Source organism: Loxodonta africana, chromosome 2 (assembly GCF_030014295.1).
Source record: "Loxodonta africana isolate mLoxAfr1 chromosome 2, mLoxAfr1.hap2, whole genome shotgun sequence".
Lineage (NCBI taxonomy): Eukaryota > Metazoa > Chordata > Mammalia > Proboscidea > Elephantidae > Loxodonta > Loxodonta africana.
This window is the reverse complement of record NC_087343.1, coordinates 230,423,934-230,444,823: the sequence shown is the minus strand read 5'-3', so window position 1 is coordinate 230,444,823 and position 20,890 is coordinate 230,423,934. Positions and strand designations below refer to the sequence as shown.

Below are 20,890 nucleotides of genomic sequence, written 5' to 3'. Positions count from 1 at the left end.
TGAATTTTCCTTTAAGTATGCCACTCCATCATCCACTCTAATTAATTTGATTGGGGCCAAATCTTTCATTTTGTCTCATGTGGTATTTAATTAAGGCTACCATCAATAGGACTCCAAGCTGCAGGATGGGCTAACTGCATTACTGACCTCAGCCATGCCTCTCAGGGTCCCAGCCGAGCAAATACCATAAACCGTGAGTGTCTGTCCCATTCATTTAAAAAAAACCAAACCCAGTGCCGTCGAGCCGATTTCAACTCATAGCCACTGTATTGGACAGAGTAGAACTGCCCCATAGAGTTTCTAAGGAGCAGCTGGGGGATTTGAACTGCGGACTCTTTGGCTAGCAGCCGTAGCACTTAACCACTATGCCACCAGGGTTTCTGTCCCATTCATTTAGTCACAAAGTATTCACTGAGTTAGGATGATGAATAAGATATGGTCCTTGCCCCCTAAGGCTTCCAGTCAATTATACAAATTATTATCCTATGGTAAGTATACATAAGGCCTGTAATAGCCTCACGAGAAAGGGAGAGGGCTGAGTGGTGGATGGAGTCCTTCTCATTTTAGACAAAAAAATGTGGTAGCAGTGGGAGGATGCCTTGGAGTACCAAAGGCAGGTAGGGAGACCAGTTCAACCACTGCCATAGTCTAATTAGAGTTAAAAAGGAGGCCCTTCTTTATTCCCTTAGCATTTTTATGCCTCATAAGCTGTGGGGTTTAGTTTGCATCAGATCACTTTATATTTGATAATATGTACTTATTCTCAAATTACTTTGTTTTTGTGTAATTAGAAATTTTATTTTGATGCAGGCTCTTCAAGAAGTGTCTTGGGTGTGTCTTGTCTAGCCTTGTAGTGTTTGATTTGATGTCTAGTCCAGTGATCATATTGAAGAGTCTGGTTCTATATTGTAGAATCGGATGAGTAGATTGATAGAATTCCACTTGACACAGATCTTCATGAGCCAGTGCCTGTGTCTGTCTTGTTCCTTGAGTACTTGAAGCCCAACATGGTATCTGGCACACAATAGGGGCTTACCAGCTTGTTGACTGAATGAGTGAGGAGAATCTTTGTAGCCTCCAACCGTTCTGTGAAAAGCCCATACTTTTTAGTAGTTGAAGGGATGAAACTAGCTATTCTGTTTTTCTAAGTGAAGTCACATCATTATTAAGTTGTGTGTCACTGTGTATGTGCGTGTCAGTATGCGTGTGAGAGGAGCAGGAGAAATGCCATGTTGCAGTTGAACCACTCCTTGAAAGAACACTGGACTAGGTTTTACAGGCTTGGTGCTGGCCCTGGCGATGTCATAAACGTGTGGTTTGACTTTACACAAGGTCCTCATCCTTTCTGACCTTATGTTCTTTATCTGTGCAGTGGCGTGGTGGGACTAATGTTCTGTAAGGGTTATTTCATATCTCTCATCCATGGCTTTTCAGACTGTATTGACAAATGTAAATGTAGATATGAAAATATGAATAGGACACTTTTATTACTTAAAAATGTATAAAACTATATAACTGTACGTGTGTGTGTGTGTGTATATATGTATTTTTGTATATATATCTATATGACTATATAGTTACATAGAACAAAGAAAACCAATTGCTGTTGAGTTGATTCTGACTCACGGCGACCCATATGTTTCAGAGTAGAACTGTTCTTCATAGGATTTTCAGTGGCTGTGATCTTTCAGAAGTAGATTGCCAAGCCATTCTTCCAACATACCTCCAGAATTAGTTGAAATTAGAAGAAGAAAAAAAGAAAAGAAAAAACATGGTTTTATTCTATAGGATTGTTTTCTCCATGTAATTAAATAGATTTTAAAAAATTTTAAAAGGGGGTGTTAGTTTAAAAACTTGCAATCAATGTGTAATGATAGGGGAAATCATAGCCAAAATGTAGTGTTTGTGTGAAGGATCTGAGAATGACTTATCAGTCAAAACTGAGAAAAGAAGCACTGGGGCTTGGAGCAGTAGTTTCTAGGGATTTCTTTTAACTGCAGTACCCTTTCTTCAGCTTGTAGCTGTAGGCACCGGTCTGAGTGGGATTGCTTTGGTAGTCACAGGGGTGGAGAATCTCATGTAGAACATTCTGAGAGCCCTTGAGGTTTTAGGGACAATAGTTTGAAAACCCCTGCCAGAGGGGAAGAACAGAAGTCTGGGACTTAGGAAACTTGGTTCTGATCCAAGCCCTTTACCTTTCTGGCCTCACTTTCTTCATTTGCTAAGTACGTACAGATGATTTCTGACACTGACTACCCAGAGCTAGGCTGAACTTCACAGGTTAAGGGCTCAGACCTTCAGACTGCCAAGTCTGCCGAAGCCTTCGGACACCAGGCACAAGCCACGGTTCCTGGGGACACTCTCACTTGAGCAGCTGGCTCTGAATTCAGGGCTTCCCATTACTCACTCAAGTTCAGTAATTTGCTAGAATGACTCACCAAACTCATGAAAAGCGCCGAATTTATGATTACAATTTTATTACAACAAAAGGATACAAGTCAGAAGCAGCCAAAGCGAGGGAGGCGTAGGGCAAGGTCAGGGATCCAGCACATAGAGAGCACTCACTGTGTGCCAGGTTCTGCTTAAGTGTTTAGTAATGGCTACCTGACATAATTGCCAAATAAGCCAAGACTAATATGTTACTGTTAACTTCATTTTACATATGGGGAAACTGAGGCAGAGAGGGCAAGTAATTTGCTCAAGGCCACATGCACTAAGAAACAGCAGGTAGGTTTGAGCTGAAGCAGTTTGGATCTAGAACTTGCTTTCTTAACCCACTACACCGGTGGCTCCCAAACCTTTTGGTCCAGAACCTGCTTTCTCAACTACTACACCAGTGTCTCTCAAACCTTTTGGTCCCAGGACCTTTTCCCAAATATGAAGCTTTTGTGTCTCCAGGGGCACATCATCCTCCTGGCACATTGATGTATGTAGAATATTGTCAATCAGGGAAGCTCACCTGAACTTCAACGCCCAGAGTTTTAACAGGGGTTTCAGTGCATAGGCACAATTGATTGAATCATTGGTCATATGATTGAAGTCAATCTGCAGCTCTCTTTCCCCTCCCTGGAGGTTGGCTGATATCATGTGATGGACCTTTCTGGGCCTGATGGGTCTTTCCACCACTCTTGGCCAGCCCCCACCATGAGTTACCTTGTTAACATAAACTATGGGTTGTGGTCAGAGGGCCCCACCGTGAATAACAGCGACACTCCAATCACTGGAGAAGTTCCGAGGGCTTAGAGGTAACTTCTCAGGAACTGGGGATGAAAAAACCCCAAAGGAAACCTGTTGCCATCGAGTCGATTCCAACTCATAGCAACCGTATAGGACAGAGTAGGACTGCCCCATAGAGTTTCCGAGGAGCGCCTGGTGGATTCGAACTGCTGACCTTTTGGCTAGCAACCATAGCTCGTAACCACAGGACAGATAAATTCTTTGGGTAAAGTTAGATCTTCACTCCACAGTAGGGGTGATGACAATATCCTGCCTGTCACAGAGTTGGTGTGAGACCTGTTGATAGGTAGAGAACCCCTGTACAGAACAGTTTGAGAATGAGGCCAGGTTTTAGAGTCTTTGTCAGTCCAGAGCAGTGCTAGCAGGTATATCTAGCTTGTTAATTTCCTCGTGTCTCTAGTTCTAAGAGTTCTTGTTCCATCTCCAGCCTCTCCTACCCATTATTTTGTCTCCTCTCCTTTAGATGCAGAAGTTGTGACTTTGGTGGCAACCCGTTCTAGGAAACAGATGAGCAGAGACATCTGTATCCACACCTGGCCGTGCTCCTACTATTTAGAACCTGAGAAGCGATGGGTCCCTGGAAAACTTTCATTAACTTCTCTTTCACTAAAATTTATCACTGATAAAACTGGCAAAATTCTTGTCGACTTTCCCCTTTCTAGTATAATTGAGATCAAGAAAGAGGCATCCCATTTTATCTTCAGTTCTATCACCATTCTGGAAGAGGACCACGTTAAGCACTGGTTTAGTTCCTTACAGCCTAGTCGGAATGCCGTTTTCAACATCATCGAGCATTTCTGGAGAGAGCTGCTGTTGTCTCAGCCAGGAGCTGCTGCTCAGGTGTCGTCCTCCCCCATGACCAAGGGGAAGGAGCTGACTGGGTTGATGGCGTGTTCCCAGAAGCGTTTGGAAGATACAGCCAAAGTCCTCCACCATCAGGGTGAGCAGTTTGATAACATCATGAAAGGACTAGACAAGATTGAATCTGACCTGGACGTGGCTGACAGGTATAGTAAATCACTTTTATTGTTGGTGTATCTTGACCTTTGGATTACTAATGTTTTGTATCTTTTCCATTGTTCCTTATGTAATATGCATTTAGCAGCCTGAAAACATTGGTTATGGACCTGTTGTATACAGTTACTCTGTGGGGATCCAGCACTTATATGCCAGGTACTGTTTAAGTGTTTGGTGAGGATTATCTCCTTTAATCACCAACAAACCAAGAAGAATGTGTGGCTGTTCGTGTCATTTTACATGTGGGGAAACTGAGGCAGAGAGCCAAGTCACATGCACTAAGAAATGACAGGCAGGTTTTAGCTGATTTGGCTCATGAACCTATCTTTTTTCAAACCTTTTGGTCCCAGGCCCCTTTTACACTTAAAAATTGAGGACCCCAAATAACTTTTGTTGATGTGGGTTATATCAATATTTACTATATTAGAAGTAGAAACAGAAATTAAAAAAAAAAAATTCATTTAAAAACAACAGTAATAAACTCATGACAATATAAGTGACATTTTTATGAAAAATAACTTTTTTAAAGCCAAAAGTATTTAATCAGAAGAGTAGCACTGTTGAGATTTCTTCAGATCTCTTTAGTAGAAGATATCTGGAGTCTCGTATCTGATTCTGTGGTCTGTTGTGATAGCTCTAGATATCACAACTTACAATGTGTACTCTTGAGAGAATGAGAGTGAAAAAGGCAAATAATGTCTTGGTATTATTAGGAAATAATTTTGACCTCCCAGACTCCGTGAAAAGGTCTGAAAGACCCTCAAGGTCCCCAGATAACACTTTTTTTTTTTAATTAATTTTTGTTGTGCTTTAAGAGAAAGTTTGCAAATCAGGTCAGTCTCTCATACAAAAATTTACATACACCTTGCCATACACCCCTAATTGCTCTCCCTCCAATGAGTCAGCACAGTTCTTCCCTCCACTCTCTCTACTTGTGTCAATTCAGGTAGCTTCTGGTCCCCTCTGCCCTCTCATCCCCACTCCAGACAGGAGATGCCAATGTAGTCTCATGTGTCCACTTGATGCAAGAAGCTCTTTCTTCACCAGTATCATTTTCCATCCCCTATTCCAGTCCCATCCCTGTCCGAAGAGTTGGCTTTGGGAATAGTTCCTGTCCTGGGCTAACAGAAGGTCTGGGGACCATGGCCTCTGAGGTCCCTCCAGCCCCAGTCTGACCATTAAGCCTGGTCTTTTTATGAGAATTCGGGGTCTGCATCCCATTGCTCTCCTGCTCCCTCAGGGGTTCTCTGTTGAGTTCCCTGTCAGGGCAGTCATCGGCTGTGGCTGGGCACGATCTAGCTCTTCTAGTCTCAGGCTGATGTAGTCTGTGGTTTATGTGGTCTCTTAGGCTCATAATCACCTTGTGTCTTTGGTGTTCTTCATTCTTCCTTGCTTCAGGTGGGTTGAGACCAATTGATGCATCTTAGATGGCTGTTTGCTAGCATTTAAGACCCCAGACGCCACTCTCCAAAGTGGGATGCAGAATGTTTTCCTAAATAGATTTTATTATGCCAATTGACTTACATGTCCCCTGAAACCATGGTCCTCAAACCCCCGCCCCTGCTACGCTGGCCTTTGAAGTGTTCAGTTTATTCAGGAAACTTCTTCGATTTTGGTTTAGTCTAGTTATGTTGACCTCTCCTGTATTGTGTATCGTCTTTCCCTTCACCTAAAATAAAACTTAGCCAGATTACACTTTGAGAACCACTTCACTATGCTACATGTTGTATATCTAATAGAAATTCTTACCTAAGCTGGAAGAGTTATTTGGTAGGTCAGGAAGTGTGGTACTCTGTCTTTTTCAGCTCCTAGAGGGTTGTTTTTTTAGAGGGTTGTAGTGAGATCTCTGTATTAGCTGCTTGGTGATGAGCTGAAGCACTGAGGATTTGTCGGATCAATGTTGCATGGCCACTGTTTGCAAGAACATGCCTCTAAGTTATCCCCTGCTTTGCGGTTAACTCTTGTTGCTGTTTCTCGGATGCTCCTTTCTTAAGTACCTGCTGTGTCAAGGGTACATTTCTAGAGCTGCAAGTTCAAGGACACTAGTCTTAATGTTAGGAGGTTTATACTTGTGTCAGATAAGGTATAAGTTCATTAAACCCTGTGTGTTGCTTCCTGGGAGCACAGCTAGATGGTGTTCCCAGCCTGCCTTTCAGTAAGGTGGGATCATGTGACTGAGTTCTGGCCAGTGGAATGTCGGCAGACATGATGTAGCTCTCTTCCAGGCCTGTACCGTAAAAGTCCTCCAAGAGAATACTGAAGAGGACTAGGAGGCCCTAAGGAGAACAGAGACTAGAAGGAATTTGGGTCCCCAAATGACATCCAGGGCAAAGCCCAGGCCCCCAGCCCTCAACTGGACTGTGACTTGCACAAGAAATAAACCTTTATTTGGTTAAGCCGTGAAGATGTAGGTAGTTGTTTCTTACAGCAGTTAGCCTTTGCAGGCTTTCCTTCATGTTAACTGCTATGCATTTGATCTACATGTATCACCTTGGATAAATCCAAAAACTGTTTTTTTTTTTTTAAGTAGCAAATAGGTGCGTACAGCATGATACCATTTATAAAATTTAAAAAAGTATGCAAAACAGCACTGTAGGAAAAATATTTTTATAATTGAAATATAAAAACGTGAACAGGAAGGGTATAAACAGGGCCACCATAGTCGTGTTCTGATGTTTCATGTTGTTCCTTGGTATGGGTCCTTTTTAATTCATTGTGGTAGGCCCTCAATGAGCTCTCTTAATTTGTCCATCTGACCTGGGGAAATTTCTGGTACTATTTATTTGATAATTTCTTCACCTTGTTTTTTTTTAATTTGCTTCTTCCTGGAGCCCCCATTTTTTAGATAAATGACCTTCTGGACCTCTGTTCTAGTGTCTTTCCTCCTCTTTGTTTTTTTGTTCTACTTCATATTCCTCAGCTGTATCTTCCTGTCCTATTACTGCTATATTTTTCAATTCCCCCAATTTTTTTTTTGTTATCTAAATGTTCCTTTTGGAAGGCATCCTGTTCTCATTTCATTGATGTCATATCTCTTAGGATATTATTAGCAGTTTTGCTTTGGTTTTAAGATTTCTTATGCATGCATTGTCTGGTTCTTCCAAGGTGCTTTCTTCTGTCAGTTTATTTTGTTCTCTGTCTTTTTTGTTAGAAGCATTCCTCAAATGTCTAGTGATACCTGGCCTCCTGTGTTGGAGGGGTGTTGTGAATGGCTGGGGACCTTTGGCCAGAGAAGCATCTTCCACTCTCCTACTTGGAAGGTTTAAACTTGGCTACCAGTGTCCTGGGAGCCAAGTGTGGGAAGTGCCTTGGGTTTGTCTCCTTGTTCGGTATGGAGGGTTTTGCTTCATTGTCCTGCTTTTAGCACGCTACTCCCACCTTCAGCCAACCCTAAAGTCCTGTCATATCCCCTCCAGATGACTTCCTGTAGAGTGGATACACCCTGAGCTTCTGCATCTGGGAAAGGAAGTCTCTTTGGTGGCTCTTCTGATGCTTGTCCTCCCACTTCTTTGTGAGACCTGATACCCTGTGTCCCCATTGTTGCCTACTCTTTCTGCTGGAAAAGCCGTCACTACATCAATCCCACCGTCTCCCTGTGCTGTCCTCCCTTCAGCTCTCATTCTATTTTGGGGTAGATTGTCTCTTCAGGAACTCTCCATTGCCGAGTCTTGGCTGTTCTTCCCCCGGGGCTGCTGCATTCAGTTCTCATGATACCTCACCAGAATCAGCACCATTATACTTAGAATGAGAATAGACACCTATGTTAGTGCTTCCTGTATGCCTATTTGCATTTTTATCAGATATCTCTGAGAACTGTCTTCTGCAGAATGAAGAGTGTCTGGTGCCTCTTCCCATGATAGCCCTTTTAGATCTAAACAGTCAGTAGTCCTCATAGACTGTGGTTTCCAGCCCCCAGAACTTACCAGAAATTTACAATATATGTAAGAAAAAGAAAACCTGATTCAGGATTTTGAAAAGCAAGTCAGAAAACCTAAAATTGCTAAGGAAATAAACTACTATTATATAAAAACCCTAAATGTTGTATGAACAAACTTTATTGTGTGCTTGACAAAATAACCTTATGTGATCTGAGAGAGTTGGCTTCATCCTGCTCCCTTTTAGGTTGAACAGGACTATCACACTGGGAGTATTGTATCATGGAGAAACACGGAGAAAATGAAGAACTAATAGTAAATTGAAGAGACTTAAAACTGGGAGAGAGAATCAAAGGTGCTTAGCCTCGGGAGGAGCAGAACTAAGAGTTGGGCCTTAAAGTAACCAAAAAGCATTTGTATGGAATGATGAGACTAGTTCTCTGGAAAACACAAGATTCTTTGCTTGGAAGACATGGGGAAAGAAAATTTTGCTTAATAAAAGAAACTTTTTTGACTACATATAGTTGGTGGAAAGTCTCTCATCTCTGTTTTGGAATGTTGTAAGAGTGATTCATGTCAGTGTCATATAAACATAGGCCTTGTTGTTGTTAGTTGCCATCAAGTCAGCTGTGACTCATGGTGACCTTACGTAAAACGGAACAAAATGTTGCCCAGTCCTGTGCAGTCTTCACGATGCTTGGTATGTTTGACTCCATTTTTGTGGCCGTTGTGTCAATCCATTTCATTGAGAATTTCCCTTGTTTTGATGACTCTCTTCTTTACCAAGAAGCCCTGGTGGCGCAGTGGTTAAAGAGCTTGGCTGCAAACCAAAAGGTCAGCAGTTCAAATCCACCAGCTGCTCATTGAAAAACCACTGGGGCAGTTTCTACTCTGTCCTGTAGTGTCACTATGAGTCAGAATCAACTAGACGGCAGTGGGTTTTGTTTTGTTTTTTCTTTACCAAATGTGATGTCCTTATGTTGTGATTGGTCTTTCCTGATGTTGTGTCCAAAGTAAGTGAGCCTAAGCCTCGCCGTCCTTGCTTCTACAGAGGACCTGTAGTCTCCTTGCAGCTTTGAGATTCTCAGATATGAGTGTGTTCTTTTCCCTTTTTTTTCAATAGCAGCTTTCTGTAAGGTTGTAATTTGCAAAGATATGGTATTTTTATACAGACTAACGTCCATTCTAATTTGGACCCAAATGCCTGGCCAAGCGGCTGTGTCCACTTTGCCACATTCTGATAGCCTTTGGCAGCTCCGTGTAAATGGTGGTGACTCTGCCAGTGTTCCTGCCCCACACATCTTCAAACATTCATTATAGGGCCTGGAAGTCTTTACTATAAAAGAAAACCTTAAAATATTTGAACCCCTCTCATGAAAGTGAAAATAGTGTATATGTAGTCTCAGCTGATGTAGGTGGTGCTACTTTGGTGTTTCACATCTATTTAATACACCAGAAATCTTTCAGTCACTTAAAAAGTAAAATAAAGGTGGGCAAAGAAATCACAGAATACTCGTTTTCCTACATTAATCAGAATCACAAATTATCAGTCTACACTGACCATAGGATTTTTGTTTGATTTGGATAATTATGCACAATCTTGATCAAGAATGTTCTATAATAAAAGAGGAATGTGTGTTGCAGCCCTTTAATAACGTAACATAAGTGCTTCTTTATTAATATTGTTAGACAATACAAATGGCAGGCCCAATAACCACAGTAATTTCAGGGTCGTGATGAACATAAACAGGATTTTGGGATCTACAGCAACGCTCATGTAACATGAAGAAATGTGAGCGTTTTCTTGACGACTGTCACAGCTGCTGCTAATAATGCCGCGGTGGCCGACATTCAGAATTAGAGGAAATGCTGAGTTTCAGTTAGAAGTCAGTGAAAATAATTAGGCATTTTTTCCCCCATTCAGTTTCAAGGACCCATGGAATTCTGTTAATGGGATCCTAGAAGATTGGTGGGTCCAAAGTGAGACCCCTGGCTTAGGATCATGGGAGGTACCTTAGAGAGGATCTTAGTCAAGGCCTTGAATTTACAAATATCCGGGAAAGAGACTTGACCAAGCGGCTGGCCAAGGAAGCTGGTAGCATGTCGTCAGGGATGCCACCTGTAGATGACAATTCTGTTTGAGAGAACAGCACAAATCTATGGTGTGGTCAAAGCTTGAAGGACAGAGGGAAAATGTGGCTCTCTCTATTGATTGGGGAAAGCACAAGTTAAGATTTTCTCCCTAGAAGGCCATGGGGGCAGGGGCAGGGACATGGTCTAGTCTCTAGGAAAGATTAGAAGTTGTGAGTTGCAGAAATAGTTAAAAGGCAGTTGTTGCTCATGATATATCATTGATTAATTTCCTAGACATTATGAGTTCCCTGACACATGAAGGATAAAGTATAGTTTTTAACCTCCCAAAGTGGATAGCACACAGTAAGGGAAATAGGCAAGTCAGCAAACAAATGTACCTCAGTGTTTTCATAGCCAATCAAGGTGATCAGTAGAAGGGGAGAAGCAGGTCAGCCTTCTTGGGGTGTGGAGGAGGAGGGTAGGTGAGACTTCCCTGGTTGTGTGTCTGAGGCTGAGGAATCCTAGTTAAGGTTTTTAACTTCATGTATTGTAAAGTCAAACACAGATACAGAAGAAAACACAAAACAAATGCATAAAGAGTTATTTTAACTTGAACTCCCTCATAACCACCATTAAGGTCAAGAAATAGAAGTCCTCCATGTGCCCCATCCTCGTCACACCTGCCTCCTTTACCCTCAAAGTGACCCCTGTGCTACCATGCATAGTTCTTGCTTCCTTGTCTTTACTGATAGTTATATCACTGACAGGTGTGTCCTGCCACACTATAGTCTTATCCCCTTTTAAAAAATTTGATTTGTCTTCAAGTGTCTTTTTTTTTGTACTTTAGATGAAGGTTTGCAAAGCAAACTAGTTTCTCATTAAACAGTTAATATACATATTGCCTTGTAACACTGGTTGCCAACCACACAACATGTCATCACCCACCCTTTCTTAACCTTGGGTTCCCCATTATCATCTTTCCTGTCCCTTCCTGACTTCCTTGTCTTCGCCCCTGGTTGGCATGTCCATTTAGTCTTGTTTTGTTTTATGGGCCTGTCTAATCTTTGACTGAAGGGTGAACCTCAGGAGTGACTTCATTACTGAGCTATAAGGGTGTCTGGGGGTCATACTCTTCGGGTTTCTTCAGTCTCTGTCAGACCAGCAAGGGTGTGTTTTTTTGTGTGTGTGTGAGTTGGAATTTTGTTTTACATTTTTCTGCTGCTCTGTCCAGGACCTTCTATTGGGGTCCCTGTCAGAGCAGTTGGTGGTGGTAGCCAGGCACCATCTAGTTGTGCTGGACTCAGACTGGTGGAGGCTGTGGTAGTTGTGGTCTATTAGTCCTTTGGACTAATCTTTCTCTTGTGTCTTTGGTTTTCTTCATTATCCCTTGCTTCAGATGGGATGAGGCCAGTGGAGTATCTCAGATGGCCACTCACAAGCTTTTAAGACCACCAGACGCTTCTTACCAAAGTAGAAGGTAGAACATTTTCTTTATAAACTGTGTTATGCCGATTGAGCTAGGTGTTCCCTGAGACCATGGTCTCCACAGCCCTCAGCCCAATAATTTGGTATCTTAGGGAGTTTGGATGTGTCTGTGGAGCTTCCATGACCTTTTTCCTTGGACAAGTTGTCCTGGCTTCCCCAGTATTGTGTACTATCGTACCCTTCACCAAACATACCACTTATCTATTGGCTATTTACTGTTTTTTCTTCCCACCCCTCATTACCATAAAGATTGTTTCTTTTTGTGCATAAACCTTTTCATGAGTTTTTATATTAGTGCTCTCATACAATATTTGTCGTTTTGTGATTAACTTATTTAACTCAGCATAATGCCCTCCAGATTCATCCATGTTGTGACATGCTTTGCAGATTCATCGTTATTCTTTATCCTTGGGTAATACTCCATAGTGTGTATGTACCGTAGTTTGTTTACCCATTCTTCTGTTGACAGGCACATGGATTGTTTCCATCTTTTTGTTATTGGGAACAATGCTTCAGTGAACATGGGTGTGCATATGTCTGTTTGTATGGCTGCTCTTATTTCTCTAGGCTGTATTCCTGGGAGTGGGATTGCTAGATCATACAGTATTTCCATTTCTAGCTTTTTGAAGAATCGCCATTATAGTTTCCCAAAACTATTGTACCATTTTGCCTTTCCCACCAGAAGCGCCTAAGAGCTCCGGTCTCCCTGCAGCCTCTTCAACATTTGTTATTTTCTGTTTTATTGATAAGTGCCGGTAATGTTGGGATGAGATGGTATCTCATTGTGGTTTTGATTTGCATTTCTCTAATGGCTAATAATCTAGAGCATTTCCCCATGTACCTGTTAGCCACTTGAATGTCTTTTATTGGTGAGAATGTCTGTTCATATCCTTTGCCCATTTTTTAATTGGATTATTTGTCTTTTTGTTGTAGAGGTGTTGGATTTTCCTGTAGATTTTTGAGATTAGAATTTTGTTGATTTCATAATAGCCCCCAATTTTTTCCCAGTCTGTAGGTTCTCTTTTTACTCTTTTGGTCAAGTCTTTTGATGAGCATAAGTGTTTAATTTTTAGAAGATACTAGTTATCTAGCTTGTCTTCTGATATTTGTATATTGTTAGTTATGGTTTGTATCGTGTTAATGCCACGTATTAGGGCCTCAAGCATTGACTCTATTTTTTCTTCTGTGATCTTTATAGTTTTTGATGTTATATTTAGGTCTTTGATCCATTTTGAATTAGTTTTTGTGTATACTGTGACGTATGGGTCCTGTTTCGTTTTTCTGCAGATGGACACCCAGTTTTGCCAGCACTGTCTTTTCCCTATTCAGTGGACTTTGGGCCTTTCTTGAAGACCAGGGTGACCGTAGGTAGATGGGTTTACATCTAGGTTCTTAATTCTGTTCCATCGGTCAATGTGTCTGTTGTACCAGTACCAGGCTGTTTTGACTACCATAGCTGTATAGTAGCTTCTGAGGCCAGGTAGTGGGAGTCCACCTACGTTATTCTTCTTCGATAGTGCTTTACTTATGTGGGACCTCTTCCCTTTCCATATGAAGTTAATGATTAGTTTTTTCCATCTCTTTCAAGAATGCTGTTGGTATTTGGATCAGGATTGCATGGTAGATTGCTTTGAGTAGAGTTGACATTTTCACAATGTTAAGTCTTCCTATCCATGAGTGTGGTGTATTTTTCCATTTATGTAGGTCTCTTGGCTTCTTAGGAAACCCTGGTGGCTTAGTGGCTAAGAGCTACGGCTGCTAACCAAAAGGTCGGCAGTTCGAATCCACCAGGGACTCCTTGAAAACCCCATAGGGCAGCTCTACTCTGCCCTGTAGGGTTGCTAAGAGTCAGAATTGACTTGACGGCAATGGGTTTTGTTCTTGGCTTCTTGCGATAATGTTTTGGCATTTTCCTTGTATAGGTCTTTTACATCCCTGGTTAGATTTATTCTTAAGTATTTTATTTTTTTAGGGACTGTCTTAGGGTGGGTTCTCTAGAGAAGAAAACCAGTAAAGCATATAAATATATACAGAGAGAGATTTACGTCAAGGAAACGGCTCACACGATTGATTGTAGAGGCTGGAACATCCCAAGACTGTGGATCCAGATAGAGGCTTCTCCTGATTCACGTAGCTACAGGGGCGGGCAAACCCAAGATTAGCAGGTTGGAGAGGAGGGTTCTTGGTCAAATGCTGGAAAGATCGACAAATCCCAAGATCGGCAGGCAAGACCGCAAGGCTTCTCCTGATTCATGTAGCTGCAGGGGCTGGCAAACCCAAGATCGGCAGGTCAGAGAACAGGGCTCTTGCTCACAGGCTGGGAAGATTGACGAACCCCAAGATCAGCAGATAAGCTGCTAGTTCAAGTCCCAAGAACCAGAGGTCAGATGAACAGGAGGCAGCTGCAGGACCCAGAGCAGACAAAAGCCAGAACTGGGCGTATTTGGATGCGGGCCACATGCCCGAGGATACTCCCTTTCAACTGATTGGCTACTCACAGCAGATCCAATCACATATAAACACTGAGAATCATGGCCGAGCCAAGTTGACACACAATCTTAACCATCACAAGGGCTGTTATAAATGATATTGTTTTCCTGATTTCCTTTTCATAGTTCTCTTTACTGACGATTTTTGTATGTTTATCTTATATTTTGCAACACTGCTGAATCTTAATTAGTTCCAGTAGTTTTCTCGCGGAGTCTTTTGGGTTTTCTACGTATACTATCATATCATCTGCAAATAGGGACAGCTTTACTTTTTCCTTACCAATTTGGATGTCCCTTATTTATTTATTTTGCCTTATTGTTCTAGCTAGGACTTCCAGCACAATGTTAAATAGGAGTGGTGATAAGGGGCATCCATGTCTTGTTCCTGTTTTCAAGCGGAATGTTTACAGCCTCTCTCCATTAAGAATGATGTTGGCTGTTGGTTCTGTATAGATGCCCTTTATTATGTTGAGGAATTTCCCTTCTATACCTATTTTATTGAGAGTTTTTTTTTTTTTTTATAGGAATGGGTATTTAACTTTGTCAGATGCCTTTTCTGTGTCGATTGTGATGATCGTGTGATTTTTTAAATTTTATTTATGTGGTGAATTATGTTGATTGATTTTCTAATGTTGATCCGTCCTTCCATACCTGGTATGAATCCTACTTGGTCATGGAGTATTCTTTTTTTGATAAGATGCTGAATTCTGTTGGCTAGAATTTTGTTGAGAATTTTTGCATCTATATTCATGAGAGATATTGGCCTGTATTTTTCCTTTTTTGTGGTGTCTTTGCCTGGTTTTGGTATCAGGCTTATGCTGGCTTCATTGAATGAATTCAGAAGTGTCCCTTCCATTTCTGTGTTCTGAAATAGTTTGAGTAGTACTGGTGTAAGCTCTTCTCTGGATGTTTGGTAGAAATCTCTGGTGAAGCCATCTGGGTCAGGGTTTTTTTTTTTTTTTGGTTGAAAATTTATTACCTTTTCAGTCTCTTGTTACGGATCTGTTCATATTTTAAACTTCAGTTTGTGTTAGTTTGGGTAGGTATTGTGTTTCTAGAAATATGTCCATCTCCTATAGGTTTTCAAATTTGTTGGAGTATAGTTTTTCATAGTACTCTGTTATGATCCTTTTTTTATTTCAGTTGGGTCTGTTGCAGTGACCCCCATTTCATTTCTTGTTTGGGTTATTTGCGTCCTCTCCTGTTTTTCTTTGGTCAGTTTGGCCAGTGGTTTATCAATCCTTTCAAAGAACCAACTTTGGCTTTGTTGATTCTTTCTATTGTTTTTCTATTTCATTTATTTCTTCCCTGATCTTTACTGTTTTCTTTCATCTGGTGCTTGTGGGCTTCTTTTGCTGTTCTCTTTCTATTTGTTCGAGTTGTGTAGGTAATAATTTGATTTTGTCTCTTCTTTTTTGATGCGTGCATCTATTGCTATAAATTGACCTCTGAGGACTGCCTTTGCTGTGTCCCAAAGGTTTTGGTATGATGTGTTTTCATTCTCATTTGATTCTAGGTATTTTTTTATTCCATCTTTGATTTTTCCTGTTTTCCAGTGGCTTTTAAGCAGGGTGTTAAGTCAGTTTTTATGAATTTGATTTTTTTTTCCTTGCACTTCCACTTATTAGTGTCTATTTTGATGGTGTTGTGATCAGAGAAGATACTTCGTATTATCTCAGTGTTTTGGATATTGTTGAGGGTTGCTTTGTGGTCTAAGATGTGGCCTATTCTGGAGAACATTCTGTGTGCATTGGAAAAGAATGTGTGCTTTGCAGCTGCTGGGTGGAGTGTTCTCTATATGTCTGTGAGGTCAAGTCGATTGATTGTGGGCCTTTAGATCTTCTGTTGAGTTTCTTTCTAGAGGTTCTGTCCTTTAGTGAGAGTTGCATGTTGAAGTCTCCCACTGTTATTGTGGAGCTGTCAGTTTCTCTTTTCAGTGCTCTTGGGGTTTGTTTTATGTATTTTGGAGCCCTGTCATTGGGTGCGTAGATATTTATTACGGTTATGTCTTTGTGCTGGATTGTCTCTTTAATCATTATATAATGCCCTTCTTTGTCCTTTATGGTAAATTTTGTTTTAAAGTCTCTTTTATATGAGATTATTATTGCCACTTCTACTCTTTTTTGGTAGTCGTTTGCTTGATAAAATTTTTTCCATCCTTTGACTTTTAATGAATTTAAGTCTTTGTCTCAAAGGCATATCTCTTGTAGACAGCATACTGATGAGTCCTGGTTTGTTTTTTTTAATCCACTCTGTCACTCTCTCCTTATGGGTGCATTTAAGCCGTGTACATTCAGTGCGATCATTGATAGATGTGAGTTTATTGCTGTCATTTTGTAGTGCTTTTTTTGGTGGTACTGATGTTTTCTTTGTTCCTCTTTTTGTTCTGTGCAGAGTTCCTTTTGTTTGTGGATTTTTTTTTTTTTCATTTTTGTAGATTTTGTGTTTACTGACTTTGTTTTTCTTCTTTATTTTTATGAGTAGGTTTGCCAGCTTTCTGTGAAGTGCATGTCTCCCACAGTATACAACATCTGATTTCTCTGCTCAGCTTTTTATATATACATATATATACACACATTCATAAACACGTATACATAAATGCACATATATATATATATATATATTGTTTTTTTTCTTGTTTTAGTTTTTAAGCTTGTCTTGGTTCCTAAAGATTGTCCCCAGGTCAGCATAACTTTGTGGTCAACCATTGATTTCTCAGAGATTAGGTTATCCTTAAACACCTTGAGCTAATAAGACTTCTACCCCTTTGCTTTTGGGTCTGCGTGTGGCTTGGGGAATGACTTCAAAATTCAGGTAGTTTGGAAGTCCAGTTTTTACTTTGTTCCTAATCTTAGAGAGAAAAGACTGACTTTTTCACCATTAAGTATAAAGTTAGCTGTAAGGTTTTTTTATACCAAAACCCAAACCAAAACTGTGGCTGTTGAGTCAATTCTGACTCATAGCGACCCTATAGGATGGGGTGGAACTTGCCCCCTAGGTTTTCCAAGGAGCAGCTGGTGGATTCAAACTGCTAACCTTTTGGTTAGCTGCACATCTCTTAACCACCTCGCCACCAGAGCTCCGTTTTTTTAATAGATGCCCTTTATGAGATTGAGAAAATTTTCCTAACTCATCCTTCCTGGAAGTTTTAATTTGAATGACTGTTGAAATTCAAAAAGTTTTTTTTGTTGTTGTTGTTCCAGAATCTATTATGATAATCATATCATTTTTCTTCCTTTCTGTTAATGAAATGAACTACATTGACTAATTTTCAAGTGGAAAACCAACCTCATATTCTTGAAATAAATAGTACTTAATCATGATATGTTATTGTTTCTGTGTATTGTTAGATTTGCCAGTTTTTCATAAGGAATTTTATGTGTGTTAACGGGAGATTTTGTTATATACATTGTGTTTTGGTATTAGAGCTGTAGTGGTCTGGCAAAATTAATGGACAAAGTATTCCCTCTTTCTCTATCTGTTAAAGGGTTTTTGTACAGTTTGTATTATTTCTTCTTTATGTGTTTGGCAAAATTCATCAGTGAAGCCCCCTGAGCTATATTTTTTTCTGTGACAAGATTTTAAATCATAACTTTCATTTCTATATAGGGCTATTTCTGGTTTTTTTTTTTTCCTTCAGTTTCAGAAGTTTGGGTGCTTCGAGGGTTTTGTCCATTTTCATATAAGTTGTCAAAGTAATTGGTGTGAAGCTGATTATCATATTCCCTTATCTGCTTTTCTGAAGGGTCTGTGGTGATGTTCCGTTTTTCAGTCTCAGTATTGGTAATTTGTATTGTCTCTCTTTTTTTCTTGATCATTTCTTGCTAGTGATTTATTAATTTTTTAATTGGGTCAGAGAACCACCTTTTGCTTTGCTAATATTTTGTAGTTTTTTTCTGTTTCCGATTTCATTGATTTTTTTCCTTTCTTCTACTTACTTTGGGTTCATTTCGCTCTTCTTCTAACTTATTGAGATAGAAGCTTAGATCACTGATTTGAAAACTGTCAGGTTTTCAGATATATGCATTGAGAACTGTAAATTTCCCTTTAATGACTGCGTTATTTGTATTCCACATTTTTGACGTACTGTGTTTTCATTTTCATTCAATTCAGATGTCTTCTAATTTCCTTTATGCATTTTTGATCATTGTATTTTTAAAAGTGTGCTTAATTTCCAGATATTTAAGGATTTTCTAGGTATCTTTTTGTTGATTTCTAATTTTATTTCTTTGAGGACAGAGGACATACTCTGTATGATTTCAGTCCTTTGAAATTCGTTTAGACTTGTTATATTCTGTTTTCATAAATGTTCTGAATACACTTGAAACAGGTATGTATTCAACAGTTTTTGGGTGCTGTTTAAATAAATCTCAAGTGAGTTGGAAAAATTGAGTTCAAAATTTCTGTATTCTTACTATTTATTTATTTATTTTTTTGGTCTTTATCAGTCATTGAGAGGGGTGTGTTAAAGTCTACAACTATGGTTGTTTCTCTTCTTAGTTTGCCTATTTTTGCCTTATGAATTTTGAAGTTCTGTTGTTATGTGTGTACACATTTAGTTATATCTTTCTCTTCGACTGACCCTCGTATTACTGCATGATGTCTCTCTTTCTCTGGTCGTTCTGCTTGTCTTCAAGTTCACTTTTGGCATGATGAATCTTTTTTTTGTTCATTGCTTTCAGCCTATCTGTGTCGTCATGTTTACAGTTTGTCCCTTGTAAACAGGAGATAACTGAGTCTTTTTTTATATCCAGGCTTACAGTCTTCCTTTTAGTCAGAATATTTCATTCATGTACATTTAATATGATTCCTGATAATTGTTTACTGATGTGGTTGAGTTTTAATTCCACCATCTTGCTATTTGTTTTCTGTTTGGTCCATCTGACCATTGTTCCTTTTCTTTTCCTTTCCTACCTTCTCTTGGACAAATGAAGTGTTGTTTTATTATTCCATTTTATTTTTTCTGTTGACTTTTTAGCTATACCTCTTTGTTTTATTAGCGGTTACTCTAGAGTTTTGCTGGCCAGCACAGTAGCCACTAGCTACATTTAAATTAAATTAAAGTAGAAATTAGCTTCCTCAGTTGCATTAGCTACATTTCCAGTACTCGGTAGCCATGTGAGGCTGATATATTTCCATCACTTCCAAAGGTTCTTTTACATAGTTGTTCTAGGGATTAAAATCTGCATTTGTTTTAAATCAAAATTATATGGGTCAAGGCAGCATAGCGTAGAAAGAACAATATTTGAGTCAGAAGATAGGCATTTTTGTTGTGTCTTTACTACTGATGGAAACCCTGGTGGAATAGTGGTTAAGTGGTACGGCTGCTAGCCAAAGGGTCGGCAGTTCAAATCTGCCAGGCGCTCCTTGGAAACTGTATGGGGCAGTTCTACTCTGTCCTATAGTGTCGCTATGAGTCGGGATCGACTCGATGGCACTGGGTTTGGTTTTTTTTGGTTTTACTACTGATTAGCTGAGTATGCCTAGACAAATCTCCTTATTGTTCTGAGCCTCTGTTTTCTTCTAAAACATGAGAAGAATAATTCCTGCCCCTCCTGCTTCATGGAGTACTTGTGGAAAAGAAGTATTATAACATGGTATAGTGCTTTATAAAGGTTAAAGCAGTTTCCAAAAAAAGTACTACTATTTAAATGTATATTGACCCCTGTTTTCTGTGTTTTGTTTGCCCTTTTAGATTGCTGACAGAACTGGAGTCTCCTTCTTGGTGGCCTTTTAGTTCCAAGCTTCGGAAGACACCATCAGAAACAAAGCCCAAGGAAGGCGCTTCGATGTCTAGTTCTGAGGCTTTTGGAAAAGAAGGGATAGTCATCAAAATTCCTGCCATTATTTCCCAAAGAACAGAGTCTCATGTTAAACCAGGAAAGCTTATCGTCCTTGTCTCTGGCTTGGAAGTCCAGGACTCAGATTCTTTGCTCATGCACAGATTTGAAAGAGATGATGTAGACGACATTAAGGTTCACACTCCTTATGAAATTAGCATACGCCAGCGGTTTATTGGGAAGCCAGACATAGCTTATCGTTTGATATCTGCAAAAATGCCAGAGGTTATCCCAATTTTAGAAGTGCAGTTCAGCAAGAAGATTGAGTTTTTAGAAGATGCCTTGATGCTCAGGAGCACCGGAGCCTCTTCTCCAGCTGAGAAGGGCTGCTCAGCCTGGCATGCAGGTGAGTAGCCAACAAAACAGCCTATTCACTTCAAAAATTACAGTCAATTCGGTGCGCCGGTGACATTTAATATAACGTATCACCTAAAGCAACTGCCGGTTTGTAAATAAAAGTAATTTCAAACGATTTTCCTTAGTACTTGGCATCTGTGAATGTCAAATCACTGAGGTTTATCGTACACTTGATAGATACGTAGGTTTCAGAATAGGTCAGAAATGGCGTTGGCGAATCTTCCAGAGTGAAAGAAAGCTCCAAGATAAGCGTTTTCACCTCGTCTTGTTCTCTCATCTCTTTCATCGGTTTGATCTGACAGCCAGCATTTTAGGGTCTTGTCTTCCTCCTGGAGAGCCAGGTGGCGTTTTCTCTGTCTGCTCTGATGGGCCTCTCTTTCCCTTTCACCTTACTGAGCCTCTCTCCATTTCCCTGGATATTTAGTAGCCGTCTTTCCAGCCCACCTTCTAGGTTTGTATTCGGGCATCTGTATCTTTGAAAACGACAGCACCGGTTTTTGTGTGTTTCCTAATATCC

At 40.2% G+C, this 20,890-nt stretch overlaps 1 protein-coding gene across 6 annotated transcripts in view; it reads left to right on the top strand.

Annotated features, from left to right (window-relative positions):
- Positions 1–20,890, top strand: part of SNAP47 (synaptosome associated protein 47) — a 119,953-nt gene that overhangs the window by 23,572 nt on the left and 75,491 nt on the right. For all 6 annotated transcript variants that reach the window (XM_064279652.1, XM_064279651.1, XM_010600727.3 and 3 more), the window contains 2 exons: positions 3,701–4,244; positions 19,872–20,362. In XM_064279652.1, coding sequence (XP_064135722.1) covers positions 3,745–4,244; positions 19,872–20,362 — 991 coding nt within the window. In that variant the 5' untranslated portion in view covers positions 3,701–3,744. The remainder of the gene's footprint in view (positions 1–3,700; positions 4,245–19,871; positions 20,363–20,890) is intronic.